This window comes from Mus pahari, chromosome 7, assembly GCF_900095145.1.
Source record: "Mus pahari chromosome 7, PAHARI_EIJ_v1.1, whole genome shotgun sequence".
NCBI lineage: Eukaryota > Metazoa > Chordata > Mammalia > Rodentia > Muridae > Mus > Mus pahari.
The window spans coordinates 83,597,144-83,616,448 of NC_034596.1; the positions used below are offsets into that span (position 1 = coordinate 83,597,144).

The following is a 19,305-nucleotide window of genomic DNA, read 5'->3' on the forward strand; positions in this document are numbered from 1 at the left end:
CTTTGAATGTAAAAGTCATATTATGTTAACATTAGATTGCTCTTTTCAAAAAAAAAAAAAAAAAAAAAAAAAAAAAAAAGAAATGATGGCTAGAAAGCCAGTGTTGATAACAGTAGTAAAAGTATCGGATGCTTTTGTTGGGAAGTATGCATGGCAGGTCCTCTGCAGAGCGTACTGTGTCCTCTTGGCAGTAGCTGGGAGGGTTAGGGTTAGGAGCCCTGGTAGAGCAGAGATCCAGGAGGGCAGCTATAGGAGGTCTGATCCTGCTTCCCACCCAGCCATCAGCAGGACCAGCAGGCCCTGTCCTAGGTGGGAAAGTCCCATCATGGCTTCCTTTCTCCACTGGAAAACCAAGATCTCAATTAGAAAGCTTATGTTGGTTTACATTTGAAACGAGGGTTGTTGTTGTTGTTGTTGTTGTTGTTTTCTCTCTCCTAAGTCCAGATCTAAGTGATATCTTTATTTTAGGACTGACAAAACTCTAGAAAGGTGCTCTCATTTGTGTGGCAGGAGAATGATTTACACTTAGGGGACACTAGGTTCAGAAGCCTATGGACGGGTGTAGGTGTCTGGCTTATCTGCATAGACTGCTGGGCTTTCTTCCATGCCAGTTTCAGGTATTGTACGCCTTCAGGCTTGTATCTCACCATAGGAAGGTCAGTCTGATTAATTCCTACTAAACAGAGAGGGACTGATCGGCTTAGCCTCTGGATATTTGCTTTGTTAGGAAGGCAGGCATATAAATCTGAACATACATCTCATATGAGGACAGAGGACAGGAAGAGTTGAAGACCACTGGCTGTCCCCACTGGGACAAAATAAATAGAGTATCCATAGAGAGATGATGCAGATGGGATACTCACGTTCTCTCAGGTGTAGAAGCACCTATGCCCACTGCCCCAAGGTTGACTGATCTTCCCATCTTTAGTTGTCCAGTAGCTTCCTCAGCTTCCTGGTTTGTCCTTCTAACATAGTGTCCCTTGTCGATCCCAAACAGCTGCACAGCTCTGGTGACATCCAGATGCCAAAGAAGGCTTGCTCTCCCTCTTACTTTCTTTTCAAACAACAAACAACAACAACAACAAAAACACAACTAGTTCCCTAGGGGTTTTCTCATTTGAAGTAATGATACCATGGCTGTTCTGGCATTAATTGTTCTGGCAAGAGAAATGAGATTGCCTTGAATGGGAATCCCTGTCTTCCCTGATGGACAGGACGATGCACCAGTATCAGCTGAGCCAGACAGGTCGGGGAGTGGCTCCTGGGTTGGTATCCAGGAACACATCCCACCCTAAGGCTTGGTGTTTTCTGCAAACCAGACCCATGGGGATGGGGACTATCTCTGGGACAGATTGGAGAGAGATGCCCGAGAAAGGGGAGTCACTCCGAGCACAACATCTACAGTCCTGGTGACCCCGGTGACATTGTCCAGGAGAGAGAGGTGCAGCCAGGATGCTTTCCCGCTTTGTCATTATCACCCGATACTGTCCCCTGAGCAGTTGGGGTAACTCCATTTCTAGATGCGCAGCTAGGGACGCTTATTGATTTGTGTGGCTGTTTGGAGCCAGACTAATTGGGCCCCGAGATTGGAATAGTGATTCAGCAGGAAGGGCTGAGGGGACGGGCACCATCTTTCCACCTGCAGCTTGTGCTGCAGTTCTTTCCTACCCTAGGTGCTGGGAATTCAGCAGGCCATATTCACTGCTGGAGCAGAGTGGCACTGGGTGGGCTGTAAGCTGGCGATGAGTCCTTTGTCCCCAGTTCTCCAGCACTATCCTGTGTTATCATTACCCTCTGCCCCCACCCGTCTCCATCTGCCGTGGTCTGTAGAGCTCTGCAGCAGCCGATGAGGTACAGCCCTTACTCTGTCACCCTCCTAAGGATCTAAGTCGTGACCAATGCCACTCCGTGCATGTGCCACAATCCCCAAGTGGTCAGATGCATTGAGGCAGAGCTCTCAAGCCTGAGTGCCAGTGTCTGATCTATTGCTTGATGTCACTTGCCCTTTCCCAGGGGATGGATGACTGGTGACAGTCCTGTTGTTAACTTTTTGGGTAGCATGTTCACTCTGTCTGTCATCCTGTTTCTTTCCTAAATGTACTGATTGAGCTGGTGGCTAGGTAATTCTGTATCGGCACCAAAATATAACAGCTGATTATAATTAAAAGAAACAGATACATAAATATGCAGGAATGCTAGCCATCCCATGAGAAATTGTGTTTATTCTGTATCTTTGTGTTCTAAAAGGCATGAGCTTTCTAACTTGAAAAAGATCCTTCAAGTGGCAGGCTGTTTACACACTCTGAGCAGTGTCCATCCTCTTCAGCACCTCTTCCCCAGCTCAAATCAGTGTGGGCCTTTTCTCCATGCGCTGATAGGCATGGAGCAGTGTTCCTTTTATAGCATTTGGTCACAGGAGCCTCCAGTGTGTTTTGCCCTTTACCAAAGCTTCCTTTGTATACAAGGCTCACAGTGCCTTGTATGAAGCAGGACTAGAAAGGACTGAGAAAAACCTGGGTTCAGATTCCGGCAAGGTAATTAGGAACCGTTTCAGGGTTTTTCGGGGCTCCTAGAAGCACTGTCCTTCTTTGTGAAGTGGCAGGATGGGCGAATGAGAGTGGATCTGAGGAGCTCCTGTAATGTGGAGCTGGCACAGGGTGGGGCACAGGGTGGGGCACAGGGTGGGGCACAGGGTGGGCCTTAAGTGACACTGGCTTTCATTTCTTTCCTTTGGGAATTATAAATAACTGTCCCTGTGGCCAGGCCCGGTGGTGCATGGTTTTAATTCTAGCACTTGAGAGGCAGAGGCAGGAGAATCTCTGAGTTTGAGGCCAGCCTGGACTACATAGCTCTAGTATATCCAACTACATAGAGATCCTATCTAAAAAACAAAAGAGAAACAAACAAACAAATCCCAAACCAACCTTCCCCAAACCCAGTAAATAAATAACAAACAAACAAATAAAATAACTGTCACTGGTTTTCAAACTTCCATGTGATCTTGTTTTTGTATTTTTGTCTGTACTACAATTGATTTTTCTCTACTGTGAGGCAGTTATTATATAGGGCAATAATTTCATTACCTGTATTTTTCTTTTCTTTTTTGTTATAGCATCTCAGTGTAACCAAGATTGTTTGTGAACTCACAGCAATCCTTCTGCCTCCACTCCCTTTTCTGTTGACATCAGAGGCATGGGCCACAGTGTCTTACTCTATTTTTATTACTTTATCTTTAGGGAGGCATTACTGACTATATCTTGATTATCAGGCTCCAGATCTGAAAGGAAATTCTCAGCTATTCTCTGTTCTCAGGAACTCAGAGGTAACCCTTCGCCCAGTCAAATCCCCAAACCCAAACCATTCCCATCACTCAACCGTGCGTGTAATTGTCTCGAAGATGCCGAATACTTTGAAATATTCATGTGTTCATTTGCTGATTCACTCTTTCATTCATGTGAATGTCCAATAAACATCTGCGAGTGTTGAGTAAGCGCTGGCTGCTGGTGAGAACGCTGGCTGCTGGGAGAATTTTATGGAGGAAGTGCATTTTGGGGAAAAAAATTAAAAAGGCAAACAGAAGATAACACCTGTTTTATTTTCGTTAGCAGCATCTGCTGTCAAAAAGAAACCAAAATGAATGCACTTAGGCTAGGCACTTGGATGGATGAACAGTAAGCAGAGAAGCCAGGGAAAGTGACCCCTGCTACCCATGACCCCTCCCTTCTTCCTCTTCACCTAATGGGCCTCAGGGGTTGGTGAACCCCTGAGCTAGGGGCAAAACCAGGAAGTGCACTTCCTAGGCTTTGTAACTATTAACAGAATGTGAATTGACCACCTGACATGGGGGAGGGTGACCCGTTGTCACAGCGAGATTTCTGGTTTTCTCTCAAACTGGTATGTGCATAGTGTGTGTGTGTGTGTGTGTGTGTGTGTGTGAGAGAGAGAGAGAGAGAGAGAGAGAGAGAGAGAGAGAGAGAGAGAGAGAGAGAGAGAGAGAGAGAGAGAGAGAGAGAGAGAGAGAAAGTGTGCGGGCATGGCATAGCCTTGTGTGGCCTTGTGTGGAGGTCAGGGTCTCCCCTTCCACTGTGGATTTTGGGCATTGAAGTCAAGCCATCAGGATGCGCAGTGAGTGTTTTTGCCCACTGAGGCCTCTTACTGGCCTGCAAACCTCTCATTTGAAGAATAGATGCTTTTTTTTTTTTTTTTTTTCCAGCTTGATTTTTTTTTTTTTTTTCAGAATTTTTAGTTATCTGGGATTCAGCTACCTACAGCCAACCCAACATCATTTCAGCACAAAAAGAGAGCACAATTTTGAGAGACTGCATCAGTATAACTTTTATTATAGCATATTGTTATAATTGCTTTGTATTTTTCTACTTGCTATGCCTCATTTATGAATTATAAGCTTTTATGTATAGAAAAGAACAGGAAATAAAGGGCTATATCATCTGCAGGTTTGGATGCCCACAGGGTTTCTGTATTCTCCCTTGGTAAGAGGGCCTGTGTGACCACTGTGGGACTCACCACCCACAGTGAGTGACTTGGAACCAGATCTCCGAGTGCTGTGAAGGTTTGGGGTTATGGATTAATGTGCTAATTAGGTACTAGCAATGAATATTAATAAAGTGTCTGCCTTTGTGATGAATGGCATAGAGTACTAATGGTGACCAATAGCATTAGGATTGGCTAATTATATGAATGATTAGTGATGGAAAAACCTTTAAAATACCTTTCAGTATGCTTGGATATTAAGGATAATTAAAATTTTCATAAATAGCATGAACTATAGAAAACAGTGAGCAACGGCTGCTTGGTCAGCAGCTCCCCCCAGCATAGACCTGTGTAGGCTTCCATAGGCCACCCTATGTAGACCCCAGTTTGGCTCAAGAGGTCAAGTGCTGATTGTACAAGTTAGGTAACTCATGGGCTGCTTTCCTGGGCCTCTCCTGAGCCTTTCTCCTGAGCATCTAGACCTGAGCAAAAAGCCTTAAAGATTTTTTTGTTTGTTTGTTTGGTTGGTTGGTTGTTGGTTTTCTTTGTTTTTGTTTTTGGTTTGGTTTGGTTTTTGTCCGAACATGGACTCAGAGAGAGGAATTCAGCCGCTTTCAGTGGTCCTGATGCCCCCAGGCTGGGCTTAGTCCTGCGACAGACACTTTTATTTTTTGTGCACTTGCTCTGTCCCTACTTCAGTGGCAGCTGAGGGTCATCTGAGGATAGCTGATGAGATGCCGTTTATGTAGGCTGTTCTGTCCAGGTACCTGGATCTGATGCACAGTACCCTGGCCCGCTGCGTGGTGTTCCATGAGACACAAACAGAAACAACAAATGAAGTCAGTTGGTGTAAGGTCACAGGTCTAGCCCATGAGTGACTAGACAAGACCAAAAAGAAATTAGACAATGGCCCAGTGTAATTAAAATTGGTTTTGTTAGAAATTGACCATGGTAACCCTATGTGATGGTTGTCAGAATGGCACCTGGTACATCACAGAGGACATAAGGTTCCGAACAAAGCAGCACATGCCCTTTGGGTGATGGGTTTGCAATAGATTTTGAATTTTCTCTTTCTCACGTGTCTAACCAGCACCATCGGAGGGAGGCACAGAATCTGCCTGTCAGTGGGGGTCCAGAGAGTCCTTCTGGAGGTTGGAAATGGAGTGTGGGTAGTGAGGGGACACTGTCACTAAGCTCACTACGCCTGTGGAACCTGCTCCTCCCACTGGGCTCTTGTCCTCTGTCTCTGATGTTTAACTCACATCATGAGAACCATACCAGATGCCAGGTCAGACTCCCCACCCCACCCCCGTCGTCTCATCACTCAAGGATCCACAGGGAACCCAGGTATCAAAATGCTGCATTCTTCATCTAGATGGGCGAGCCTTGGTCTTGTTAAGTCTGGATGCTTCTTTATTCCGATTTTTTAAAATTATGAAGTCTTATTTTATGCAGATAACATAGAAAATAAGGCAGGGTGAGTATATCTCTTATAAAAAAAATGGTTGGAGCCAGAAGTGTTTTGGGCTTTTTTGGATTATGGAATTTTGCACCTATATAATGAGGCATCTTGGGGATGGTCCCATGTCTAAAGACAGAACACATTTATGTCTGATATACATTTTACCTTGTAGCCTGAAGGTAGATTTTATATAATAATTTTAGTGCTCTTGCATTTTTGAATACAGCCTGTCATGAGGTCAGGCGTGAACATTTCCATGTGTGATATAATTCGGGCACTCAGGAAGTTTCAGTTCTTGGGGCACTTCTTTTTTTTTTTTTTTTTTTTTTATTTACATTTCAAATGGGGCACTTCTGATGCCAGAACCTTGAGTCAACCTGTATCACAACTGTTTCAATCACAGCCTCGAGGCTGAAGCAAGTGAAGGTATCAGCTGCAGTGGGAAACACCTTCTCTACCCTTTACAAGTTGATCAAGAACAGCTCTGCCTAGGGATTTTGGTCAGTTATTGAGGACTTGCCCACCTACCATGCGCAAGGCCCTAGGTTTAGTCTCTGGCTCAGACAACCACCATCACCAACAAAACAATGACAAAAATATGAACAGATATGGGCATGGCCACAGCACAGATGACGGAAGCTGCCGTAAACAAGGCTTCCTCACTGTACAGATTTGTAAAAAAAAAAAAAAGAAATCACAGGAACTCTTAGAGCCCCAATTAGTGACGTGACATGTTCCTACATGTCTCCCATGATTGTGTGTATTTGGAGCTAGATGCTGGGTACCCAGCCAGGCAGTACCTAGCCAACAGTCGTCAAGGTTACGTCTGGATGCTGTTAGCTTCTTAACATCTTGGACTTGGTACAATTATTGTGGCAGAGGCCAGGAGAACAGTCCCCTCTTCCATGTGTACTTCGCGGGAGATCCAGGAAGGGCGCAGAGTAAAAGTTCAGGGCTTTTCTACACCTGCCCTTGCTGTGAAATAATGACATGGAGACCTGCTATATTTATTAAAAAGCTTCTTGCACTTTAGTTGGACAGGGTTCTCATCTATTTTAACACAACTGTGCCAGCCTGGCCTACTTCCCAGCCACCTGCCATCTTAGTCCTGCTCTGGCTGCTCCTGTTCCGTCCGTCCTTTCCATGGTGACTCTCTCTCATAGCCTCTCATGGCAGCTCCTTCATGGTGACCTCCCTCCTCTCCTTCTTCCACCCAGGACCCCCACTCACTGGGATCGGAAGTCTCACCTTTTCTCTCCTGTCCAGCTATTGGCTGATCAGCTCTTTATTAACCAACCAGAGGTGACAGAAAACAGTTTTTACACAAGAGTAAGGCAGGAGACGCTTGGCAGTGCCAATCTGTCAGGACGGCAACCCGATCCCTGGGCCTGATAATCAGCATCTGAACAGGCAGTGCACAGAATCACCCCCTACAGGGTAGGAAGTGTGCCCTCCGTGCTGGGGGCAGTGGGCTGACTGGCTGACAGGTTGCTTGGTGACTTTCAGGTGCTTGTCCTGGCTGTGAAGCAACTTTTCCCAGATTTTGAATTCATGTGGCTGGTGGATGAAGCCAAGAAGAACCTGCCTCTCGAGTTGGACTTCCTGAATGAAGGGAGGAACGCGGAGAAAGTGGCCCACATGCTCAGGCACTTTGACTTCCTAAAGGTAGGAGGGCGGGACAGTGGAGGATGAGTGCAGGGGTCGGTTGGGCCCCAGCCCTGGCTGTCCCTACATAGAGGGAGTGAGTTGGGACATCTCTTTGTCAAAGTTTCTTACTTAAGGTGAGTGATTTGTAATTGGAGACCCATATGAAAGCCCTTGAAGGCAATTTCCAAAAGAAAGAACCCTAATATGATTGTTGACCTGCCAGGCAAGTGAACAGCTGTTCATTGCATAATCAACACTGAGTACCCCATGGGCCTGTGCCTCCATAGAACATGCAGTGAGCGACGGTGACAGCTAACACTTCAGTACTCTGATCCTGCTCCAAAGATGCATGTTACATTTGCTCCTGTAGTACACAGTTTTGTTACAACAGTGTTTCTAGACAGCACTATGGTATGCAGAACTATACAGCAGAAACCTCGGGGCTCCCCAGAGAAACAGGCATATAACCTCCGCAGTGACACAGAAAAAGAAGTATAAGGCTTTAGGGCCTCAATGTGTGTTCACTTGCACATACCAATTTTCTTCTTCCTTATCCTATATTTATTATTTTCTTGATCTCTTGGTGTGTTGTGGGAGGTCCCTGTTGGCGCCACTCTAGAAACTTCCCACTTAATGGGAGCAAGCAGATACATTATTGCCTGTCTTACAAAGTGTTTTGCACACAGTGGACCTTCATATTTATTTTGGTGGTTTCCCATGAGGAAACGCTTAATCTACCCAGGACAGGGAGCTCAGAAGGCCTCCAAAAAGGGCTGACTGCAGAGAGGAGAATGCAGTTTTCAGTAAGCGAGCGTTTCAGTGTGTCAGGCCCTGTAGTACTGACAGAATGCTGACACATCCTGATGGCGACCCCTTTTCCAGCCCATCCCTGTACACGGCTGTGTCTTGGGTAGAGTTCCAGTTTTAGCTCAGGCTCTCTGACTCTGTGTCTGCTGCTCACCTCAGAGTTTCTGCCACCTTTAACCTGGCAGAGGTGCCCCTTAGTGCCAGAGTGCCGAGCCAGACAAACCCAACAATCTCCTCCACCGTTTCCATGGAAACAGCAGAATCATCCTCTGGCTGGAGCCAACTAGCAACTGCCAGACCAAGACATGTAATAATAGTAATAATAACAACACAGATTTTTTGAAACAAGGATGCCAAATTGGTAAATAATTAACATACTGATCTGACCCACTGCTGCCAGAACTCACATACCATCCCTAAGACAATGGAGGAACGAAGGCTCCTAAGTAATTAATTTTGCCTAAGCACATCATAAGCAGGAAGCAAATTCTGCACGGTGAACCCAGCTCAGCTTTAAAAACTGTGGATAGATTGCTCTTGCATGCTGGCACCCCATCACAACATCTGTGCGTAATTAAGTCTCAGCAACGAGTTTGCCTCTCATGTGTGAGGCCTCTTCCAGTGCTTAAGGGGAGTTTAATATCCTCGACCCTTCACAGTAAATCTTTGGGTCTCAGCCCATCTCTGAATAAAATAGAGAGGAGGCTAGGAGAAGGTGAAGGGCAGCCAGACTGAACAGTACGGATCTGAGCATGCGTGGAATAGGGCTGTGCCAGGCATTCAGGCTTGTGATTAACCTGAGGGATAGTTGAGGACAGGAAGGAAAGGAGAAACTGTCTAAGCATAGGTTTGAAACCGGTATAGATAAAAGCTCGAGTGGAGAGGACCTTTAATGTGTTAGACACTCCTAAAAGTGTTTCACATATATTTACCCTTTAATCCATATAGTGGCCTCACAAAGGAGGTACCATTTTGAACCCTGGGGTTCAAAATTGGGGTGGGGAAGCAGAAGTCCCAAGTGAACCAGTCATTAGTGTAGGTTGACATAGTAAGGGGCAGAAGCAGGGTTAGGGTGGAGACAGCGTGGCTTAAAGCCTGCACATCAAACTGTGTAGTTCTTGTTTGAAACATTTCTGAATCACAGAGACAACTATGTTTGCATGTTTTCATGATGTTTGCATGATGTTTGCATGATGTGTGCATGATGTTTGCATGATGTGTGCATGATGTGTGCATGAGTGTGTGAGCGCTGACTCAGCTCTGAGGTGGATCAGGACCCTCATGGGTCATTGCGTAGCTGTCACAGGACAGCCACTGTTTGACCAATAGCTCAGCATCTGGTCCTGTGTGGGACACTTGTCTTCTCTCCATGCCAGTGGTGCGTGAGGTAAAGCAGGCTCTTCTATAGCCACCCACCTCATCTTACTAGGGTGGCACTAGATCTCACAGAAGTTACGATGTATCCATAGTCAATACAGCAAGTAGGAGGCCGAGCTCTGACTTCAGGAGGACTATTTCCCAGGTGCAGAAACTGTAGCAGGGTTAGGACCAAGCAAGGGTCTGATGGAGGGAGAGGCAGAGGGAAGCAGCTCTTAGCACTGGTATTAGCTATGTGTGCAACACCGACCACAATACTTGATGGAAACAGCCTAAGGAAGGAAAGATTTGTTCCGGCTTATGTCTTCAGAGGGTTTCACTCATCATGGTGGTGAAGTCAGTGTGGAGCTTGTGACTGAGAAGGGAATACTGGAAGCTCTTTCTGTCACGGGTCCAGGAAATGGAACTTTCAGATACAGGGCTGGGCTCCTGTACCTAGAGGCCCACCTCCAGAAGGCCTGGCCTTCTTCCACCAGCCAGGACCTACCTCCTAAAAGTTCCCAAACCTCTCAAAATACCACCAGTAGCTGAAGACCAGGCTCTACAGCATGATGAGCCTGCAGTGAACGTTTCTAGTTAAGGTCTTAATAATAGCAGTTTCCAGGTAGGAACATTTCTTTCCCAAGTACCCATTTCTATTATAGTGTGTGGCTCACGGAAAGATGGAGGTGGGTAGGGGTGAGAGGTGAGGGATGTGGAAGGTCAGGGGTCTAGGGAATGGCAGTGGGGGATTGAGGAACTTGCTCCCACGTTTGTAAAGGGCTTGTGAAGGAGTTCCGCTGTAAGGGCTGCCTGGCTGAGGCGGCTGCCTAGCCCTCACCCCAGTTCCCTCTGGCAATGGCTCCATCCAGAAAGCAGTACGTCCCCCTGCCTGGCCCCCAGCATTTTACTAGGGGATGGTCCTGCCCACAGCCTCCTCCTCTGATGTGACACACTTTTTCCTTCCGCAGGTTCCCCAGATCCACTGGGAACTGTCTACCAAGAGGGTGCTCCTGATGGAATTTGTAGAGGGAGGTCAGGTCAACGACAGGGCCTACATGGAGAAGAACCAGATCGATGTGAATGAGGTGAGGTGGGGCCGGTGCTAGGACAGAGGGACAGGGTGTGGTTGGGGACTGCTTGCCTAGGCCTGCGTTCTGAGAACCTAGAGCCTGGCCTGCTTCCTTTAAAAGGATTATGCATCTGTCAGGGAGAGTTCTCCCAGGTTTTCCCATCCAGCCTTGGACCTACACCTCCCTGAGCTGAGGCTGCTGCTGGCTTCTTTGCTCCCAGCCGCTAAGTCCGTGCAGATGAGCGAGCAGCATAGAGCACATTCATCAACTAGAGCACATTCGTCAACTCCCACCCCGACCTAGAGGACTGCAGTCGCCGCATCAGCTTCATAGAGCAAGGGAGAAAGAAGATGGAGTTGTGTCTTTACCTCCTGTTCCCCTGGTATCAGGGACACTGGCTAGTGGACCAGGTTTTGTCCCCAACCTTCTGCTTCTTGGTCACCACAGGGCCCCTAGGAATGAGGGAGTTGTACTTTTCCCACCCACATCCATCGTTAATACAGTCTCTTTCATGCGCAGGGTCTGGGTGTTCAGAACCCCCATGGTGGAGTCAGACATTATCAGCTAGCTCCTCAGTGGGGATTATAATATAACCAGGATTAGAACCCAGGTCCTTTCTCCTCCATCTTCTCTGTCTCCCTCCCACAGACCCATGTGGGTCCACAGTAGAACTTGCAGCCACTTGTGGCTAATCAGTAACTGTCAGGAAATTGGCAGCAGGAAGGCTGAATAGGTCCCTTTGTTAGCAAAACACTGAGGATATCCAATTGTTGCCCTTGCTTTCAGCTCCTAGGCTAGGGAGGAGAATAAATGGAGCTTGGGTAGCTCACAGAATCTGGCTGCAGTGGGGGACTGGCTGGTCCCACTGGGAGGTCAGCTCTAGAGTCTCCCTAAAAGGAAGCAGAGCCTCTGCCTGCTAATTGGACCCAGCATCTTTGCCCTGAGTCATCACTGGTCTCTCCTGCTAGAGATGGACTTCTAGTCCAGGGGCCACCCCCATCCACTCATTTCTTTGGATCTAGCAAGCTAAGGCTGTAATGGCATCTCATTAGAGGGGGCTCTGATTTTTCCAGGGCAAGTGTAAACACATGAGTATGTGTACTGATATTGTGGCTTGCTTGTGACTAAGCCAGCTGGAGACTAGTGGACTCTGGGCAGGGTGGACCCTCTGTGAGTCTGAGCCTCTTTATCCCTGCCACTGGGAAAAGCCAGTATCCAGATGGAGAGACCTTAGTAGACTTCTAATTTTTCAAGAATGAAGTAAGGCAGTCCTGCCTCTCTGGCCCTCTCTTAGTGGAGGTGATGGACCAGCTGACCTCCAATTAAGGACCCTTTGTATTTGAATATTTTATAGACCAGTGACTCTGTGGCTTAGTGAGCACTGACTGTCTCAAGAGCCATCTGTTTCAGGAGCATTGGAGGAGTGTGTATAGCTATGCAGATTCCTGAGAACCACCCCTGGTCACACATGAGAACCTGGGATGAGAAGAAGGGTTGCAGAGTGTCCAAGTGAGGCTGCAGAGGATCTCACTCCAGTATAAAGCCCTTGCGCTATTCATGCTCACCCGAATTTGTACAGGCAAGACCTACCTTCCAGGATTTACCAGTAGCCAGCAACCTGCTGGAGCCTGACCATGGTAGGATATACATCCAGGATCATATTTACAAGAAACTTTAGGAGATGGTGACAGCAATTTCCATTGATCTCATTACAAGCAAAGGTTATGTGGGAGTCTTCTGCAGGCAGCTGGGGCTTCTTCTAGCCACAGAGGACTATCGTGTGTAAGACCTGTATCGAAGGTTAATTGAATTTCAGGAAGTGTGTGTTGAAGACTCTGCTGTAGCTGAGGCCTGGCTTAATTGGCATGAAATTAGCCAAGAGAAAGGTGACTGAATTGGTAGTACAGGGCAGTAGGGACAGGTGCAGGGGACCTGATGGGCAGATATCACCTGTCTATGAAGGCTCACTGGATCCTGAGGCCCTGGGGACAGATACCACCAGCAATGTATTTCCTTAGGGAGAGAGGCAGTTGGAAAAGAGGGCCATAATTACATGGTCTTGGATTCAGCCCTGGTCATCAGAATCCCAGGTAGAGGAGAACTGTGGAATCTGTCCTTTCACTCTCCAGGGAGCAAACTTCTGTTAGAGTGGGGATGGATTTAGGAGTTAGCTCAAACCCTTGAAACCTTCTAACTCATCTTTCCTTTTAGGACCCTCAAAATCTGTTTGCAGAGGTGCCAGGTACTGAGCCTCTTTGGAGTTGAGATCACAGTCACAGAGCACCTGTAGCTGGCTCAAGGATCCTCAGCCTTTGCTCTGTTACCACTTGTCCGCATCTGTCCCAGGCCGTGGTCCTCCTGTCTCACACTGGCTGCTGCGGCTATGCCTTCTGCTCTTCTTGTGCTGGGCCTGTTGGCTCTTCTTTCTCTCTGAAGTCATTTTGAAGGCGTCTGCAAGGGAGTGGAGCCTGTGGCTTTGTTCTTCATGTAGCCCCAAGCCCTGACTGTGTTTACTTCTTGCAGTAACTCTAAAATCCATTCCTGTCATTGTAGGAACAGTGAAGGATCTGAGTCACCTTTCAGCATATGTTTTGAGTACCTACTTTGTGCAGGCACTGCCACTTGTGCTAGAATAGAAATGTGACAGAACCAAGCATGGGGCTTCCAAGAGACCTGGTGCTAGACAGGCTGGGCACCTGAGGATTCCTGGCTTTGCCATTCACTGCTCTGGTGGCCTTGAATCAAGTTCTTGAGATAGGAGGCCAAGTCCTTTCTGCTGTGTGACGGATGCTACCACGCGAGCTTTATAAGCAATACAGTCATGTCAGAACATTTTCCTAATTCGTAATTCATGAGGGCATCACTCACAGAGGTCTCTTCCTCCATAAAATCCTTGAGAACCATTGTCCCCTCCTGTCCTCTGTCTCTGGCCTGTGAGTGCGTAGACTTGGATGTGCTTGATTGGCATGTAGTGCCATCAATTCAGAAAAGCTGAAGCCACTCCCTTTCCCCTGATTACCTTTGCTTCTGTCACTGCTCCATGTGGGCAGAATAGGACTTCTCACTTGTGCTCAGCATCATTCCAACCTCCTGGCCCTTCTAGCTGGTTGGAATCCGAAGATGCTGAAGACCCAATTCCTGAAATCACTAGAAGGAAAACAGTTTCTTTTCGCTAACCCCATCACTCTAGGATGCTCATGGGTATTAGTGGAGTCCCCAGGTAGTTCCTGGGGATTTCTTTGTTTTCTCACAGCAGAGGTATTGATTGGTTGGACCAAAGGAGTTTTCTGGAGTCCAGTGCAGGCTCTGTCATTTGTCAGCCATTCTGCTGTGAGGTTGCTCTTCTTTAGGAACCCTGGTTTCCCCTTCTGCAGTTGACCATGGGTGACCTAGAGATGGTTTGACAACTGAAGCACAGCTCAGTTGGCACAGTGATGAGCCTGATGTATATGCTCAATACACAATGACACAGAAACTCCATCTCTTGGATGTCCTTGGTGCCACCAGGACAGTCTTTGTCAAAGGGCAGGGGAAACAGGGAGAGATGAATCCTTTCTCTGGCTTTTTACAGTGACCCAAGCAAGGTGGAGGAGTATGGATCTGTGCAGGTTGAGTTGTCAGCCTAGAGAGGAGACACCAGGTGCCAACTGGAGTTCCTTCCTCTTGGGTGTCTGACGGCCCGTGATCCCAGGGACTCACCTTTGACTCCTCTGGACTTGGGGTACCTTACAGAGCATCTCTAGTAGAGATCCACAGGCTTTCTCGCCTCGCCATGCTTGTGCCTGGTAAGGCCCGATTAAAGAAGCTGCATTGATTTTCTTGTTGTTACAAGATACCTAACTGTAGTTAAAGAAGTGACTTGAGGATGAGTTTATCATCAAAAAGTCGCACCCACCCTGGCAGGGAAGCCATGTCGGTTGGAGTGGTTCTGTCTATGGATAGGGCCATGACACAGAGAGTCTTCATATGGCCAGAACCAGCAGCGGGCATTACCTTATCACCTGAAATGACCTCGTTTTACCAGCCAGGCCCCACGTGAGAAAAGCTCCGTCTCCTTGTCTCCTTCCAAATAATGCTGCAAGCTGGGGGCCAGGCACTGAAAGCATCACTGTGGGGGGGGGTGATTAAGACTTGGGGTGTTTAAGGTTTAAGTCTAAACAGGAGGCTTCCAAGTGCCACCATCAGAGTTACCCCTCATTCTTCTGTGACCCACTGGCACCTCTCTTCCTGTCCCAGCTGGGTGGTGAGAGATATCATCTCCTAGCTCCCCCATCCGAGCTCACCGTGAACCACGAATATGTTGCCTGCAGCACCGGGCAGCCGGAGACGCCTGCAGTCTCTAGATCCCAGTGTTTGTGCCTGGGGACAGGAAGAGCATGATGGCACAATGGATGTCCCAGGCAGCAGGATGGTCTGTGTGGAGACTCTGGCAGGCTTTGGGGACAGATGCCACAACAGCAGCCTTGCTTTCCTCTCACAAACATGGGCCTTGCGTCGGAGACGCCCCCACCCAGGAACGCACATAGACTTTTCCTTGGGGTAGGAATGAATTAATTCACACAATTATAGACCAATTAAACTACTTTCAGCCAATTCAGGCCTGGAGAAAAGTCCCCAAAATAACTCCCTGATTTAAATATTATTTACTCAATTAATTCTTTACTCAGCCTTTTATGGGTCCTGGTTTTTCCCTCTCCCCCACTGTTAGAGAAGAAAGGCATTTGTAATTAATGGAATCCCATATGAATGGCACATTCTTTTCACAAGGAACAATTCAGACTTCTCCATAGCTTCTTAGTAAAGAGCGCTGTCCTGTGCCTTTGCTTAGAGGTGTGGACTGGGTGAGTCACCCAGCCAGAATTTTCTACCAACATCCTTTTCTTCAGGCAGACATCTTACTGGATGCCAAGGTCCCTCAGAAGTCAACTTCTGGGAAAGCTTCCCTGGAGTGGAGAGGCAGGAGGCCTGGAGTGAGATCACCTGATGGATCAATGTCACTGACTACTGAGCCAGTGACCAGTGGCTTCCTCCTGACTTTGTCTCACCCCCTTCAGCTGTTTCTTGGAGAGAATGGCTAAGTCCCTGGAGCAGGGCTTGGCTCATCATGGGCTACTTAACAAAATGCGCTACTACCCATCAGTGCGGTCAGCCTGGTTTGGCAAGATGCAAAGAGAATTCACCCCAAATTAAGAGAATAGGGCCACAAGTGCGACATGCTCTGTTGAAGTTGTTCTTAAGTGTAGTTCAACCAGAAATGCCAGTTCCACCTCCCCTCCCCTCCCCCAAGACTTTTGATTTCTAGGGAAATGGATTTTTCTTTGTGTTTGTTATCAAGAACTATCCAGAAGCTGGAAAGAACCCAGATGTCCCTCAATAGAGGAATGGATACAGAAACTGTGGTACATTTACACAATGGAGTACTACTCAGCCATTAAAAACAATGAATTTATGAAATTCTTGGGCAAATGGATGTATTTGGAGGATATCATCCTTAGTGAGGTAACCCAATCACAAAAGAAGTCACTAGATATGTACTCACTGATAAGCGGATATTAGCCCAGAAACTTGGAATATCCAAGACAAATTATGGAAAACAGAAGAAAATCAAGAAGGATGACCATTTGTGGATACTTCATTCCTCCTTAGAATAAGGAACATAACTCTCATGAAAGGTTATAGGTACAGAGACAAAATTTAGAGCTAAGATGAAAGGATGGACTATCCAGAGAGTACCCCATTCGGGAGTCCATCCCATCATCAGCCACCAAACCTAGATACTAATGCTCATGCCAGCAAGATACTGCTGAAGGGACCCTGTTATTGCAGCCTCTTGTGAGGCTATGCCAGTACCTGGTCAACACCGAAATGGATGCTCACAGCCAGCTACTGGATGGAACACAGGGTCCCCAATGGAGGAACTAGAGAAAGTACCCAAGTACCTGAAGGGGGCTGCAACCCTGTAGGTGGAACAACAACAGGAACTAACCAGTACCCCCGGGGTTTGTGTTTCTGGCTGCATATGTAGCAGAAGATGACCTAATCGGCCATACGTGGGAATAGAGGCTCCTTGGTCTTCCAAACTCTATATGACCTAGCACAAGGCAAGGCCTGGGCCAAGTAGTGGGAGTGGGTGGGTAGGGGAACAGAGGTGGGGGGAGGGGTATGGGAAACTTTCGGGATAGCATTTGAAATGTAAATAAAGAAAATAATAAAAAAAAAAAAAATAAAAAAAAAAAAAAAAACTATGAGCTCAGACCAAAGGCATGCATCAAACTGTAGCTCTTTCCAGTTGAGGTACAAATAGTTACTGCCCAGGAGAAAAGATAACCCTAAAAGAGTGGTTCCCAACCTTCCAACATCTGAGACTGTTTTGTACACTTTAATACATGTTGTGGTGACCCCCAATCATATAATTATTTTCGTTGCTACTTCATAATTGTAATTTTGCTACTCTTATGAATTGTAATTTAGTAAATATTTGTGTTTTCTATTGGTCTTAGGTGACCTCTATAAAAAGGTCATTCCATTCAACTCCTGAAGGGGTTGTGACCTTCAGGTTGAGAACTGCTGTCCTAAAGATTGATATTTCTTTCTTAAGAGCTCATAGGACAATGAGCAGTTCACATTTCATCCAGGAATTCTCCGTTCTTTCTGTGTAAGTGCTCTGAGTAAGTCCCGGCTCCCTCGCAGTTGTTTTAGAAGCAGCCCTGTCATCCTGCCTTGGGCACACCAGTCTCCCTGTGTTTAGGAGCTTCGTTCATAATGCTGACAGTTACACTTAATAGTAACACGTATGCCTTTTCCTCCATGTCTAAAGCAATGAAAAGCCAAAACAGTGACATTTGTGTGTCGAACATCGAGTACTGGTTTTCTCCTAGGTAATGGTATTTGACTTTGAATCCTGAGTTTGCCCTGCGAGGAGGTTGGACAGGTGACTTTAGTCCCACTTCAGTGCTAATGGAGATGGAGGGCCAGGGTGGCTTATCTCTCAGGTCACCCATGCCCAAAGTGGCAGCTCCAAGATAGCTTCAGCGCAGAGCTGTTGGCATCAGCCAGCTCCTGCTCCTTGCTCTGTCTTCTACACCTGTCGGGGTCTGGTGACATCTGGCTGAACTAAACACCCAGAGAAGCTCCCAAGTAGGAAGGCCTCCGAGTGGCAGCTGGCTGAGGGGTGTAGAAATGGTGTAAGTGTGTGCACAAACACACATGCACACACACACTTTCTGGTGGCTCCACTCAAATATGTGGTAGTAGTTGGCAATACCCCCACCTGCCCAATGAAAGACCATCCCTAAGGGATAGAGCCCTCCCCACCACTATTCACCATGCCCCTGGGGGCCATCTTTCATTGTAGAAATAAGGGCCCCAGAGCGATTAACAATATTTCAGAAAGCTTAAGGGAGATCATACATCTCCCTGTGACAGGTTTGCCCAGACTAAATGAAATGTCACTTCTCCACATTTTGACTGGAATTCCGTCAGCGCAGTCTGGCTGCACTGCTTATCTTGGGCTGATCAGGAGCCCTGATTGGACTTTATATGCGTCCTTGACAAATAAAAATGAATGATTACTTAATAAATGGAATCGGTTTGTCAGATACGGCCTTCTGAAGCGTAGCTCTGAGGAGCTCCAAGAAGCCTAACAAAAAGGATTCTTGGTGGCACAGAGGTGGGGAACTGGCTGGCTTTTCAGGACCTGCTTTGGCTGAGACCCATCTTCCAGGAAACAGAAAACAGTGGTCCTGGAACCCCTGCCATCTCAGAATGAGTCTGAAATTCGACCTAGGGCAAAGTCCTAATGAGGATGACAGAGTCCCAAGGTAGATTTCCGGAGTCAGAGTGCTGGTGTTGTAGGGCAGTGGCTTCAGCATCTTCATCACTACAGGAACCAGTGATGACTACCACAGGGGTACCTACGAAAGGTCACTGGATCCCAGGCCCTGTGACGTGTACGTTCACTCGTGCGGCTACCTGTGAGAGTTAGTACTTACTGAATCCAGAAGTATAAGTAGCTGCTTAACGGTCTCAAGGGAGAGGTGCCCCTGTATAGAAAGGAATAGTTAATTAAGCAGCTGGGGTTTGTACCTGCTTTGAAGAAACAGGGCTGTGCCATGAAAAGCTTTAGCCTCTGTGTTCTCAGTCTCTTGTCTGCAGAGTTGATGTGTGTGGGGGTCATAACTGTACTTACACTCTGAGCACAGGAAGGATGGTAGCAGTGTTCAGATGCAGGATTACTCTTTAATCAAGTCTTTTATAGCTCAGGCTAGCCTTGGATTTTCAGTCCTCCCATCTCAGGCTCCTAAGTGCTGAAATTATGTCAATGCCACCACACTTGACCATTCTTGATCTTGTAACTTGGTGCTGATTATGTTTGTATCTTTCTTTCTTTCTTTCTTTCTTTCTTTCTTTCTTTCTTTCTTTCTTTCTTTCTTTCTTTCTTTCTTTCTTTCTCTTTCTTTCTTCCTTTCT

General features: G+C 47.0%; 1 protein-coding gene across 7 annotated transcripts in view; it reads left to right on the forward strand.

Annotated features, from left to right (window-relative positions):
* The window catches only part of Adck1 (aarF domain containing kinase 1), a 95,422-nt gene that overhangs the window by 67,954 nt on the left and 8,163 nt on the right, over positions 1-19,305 (forward strand). For all 7 annotated transcript variants that reach the window (XM_029540972.1, XM_029540973.1, XM_021202140.2 and 4 more), the window contains 2 exons: positions 7,460-7,618; positions 10,735-10,851. In XM_029540972.1, coding sequence (XP_029396832.1) covers positions 7,460-7,618; positions 10,735-10,851 — 276 coding nt within the window. The remainder of the gene's footprint in view (positions 1-7,459; positions 7,619-10,734; positions 10,852-19,305) is intronic.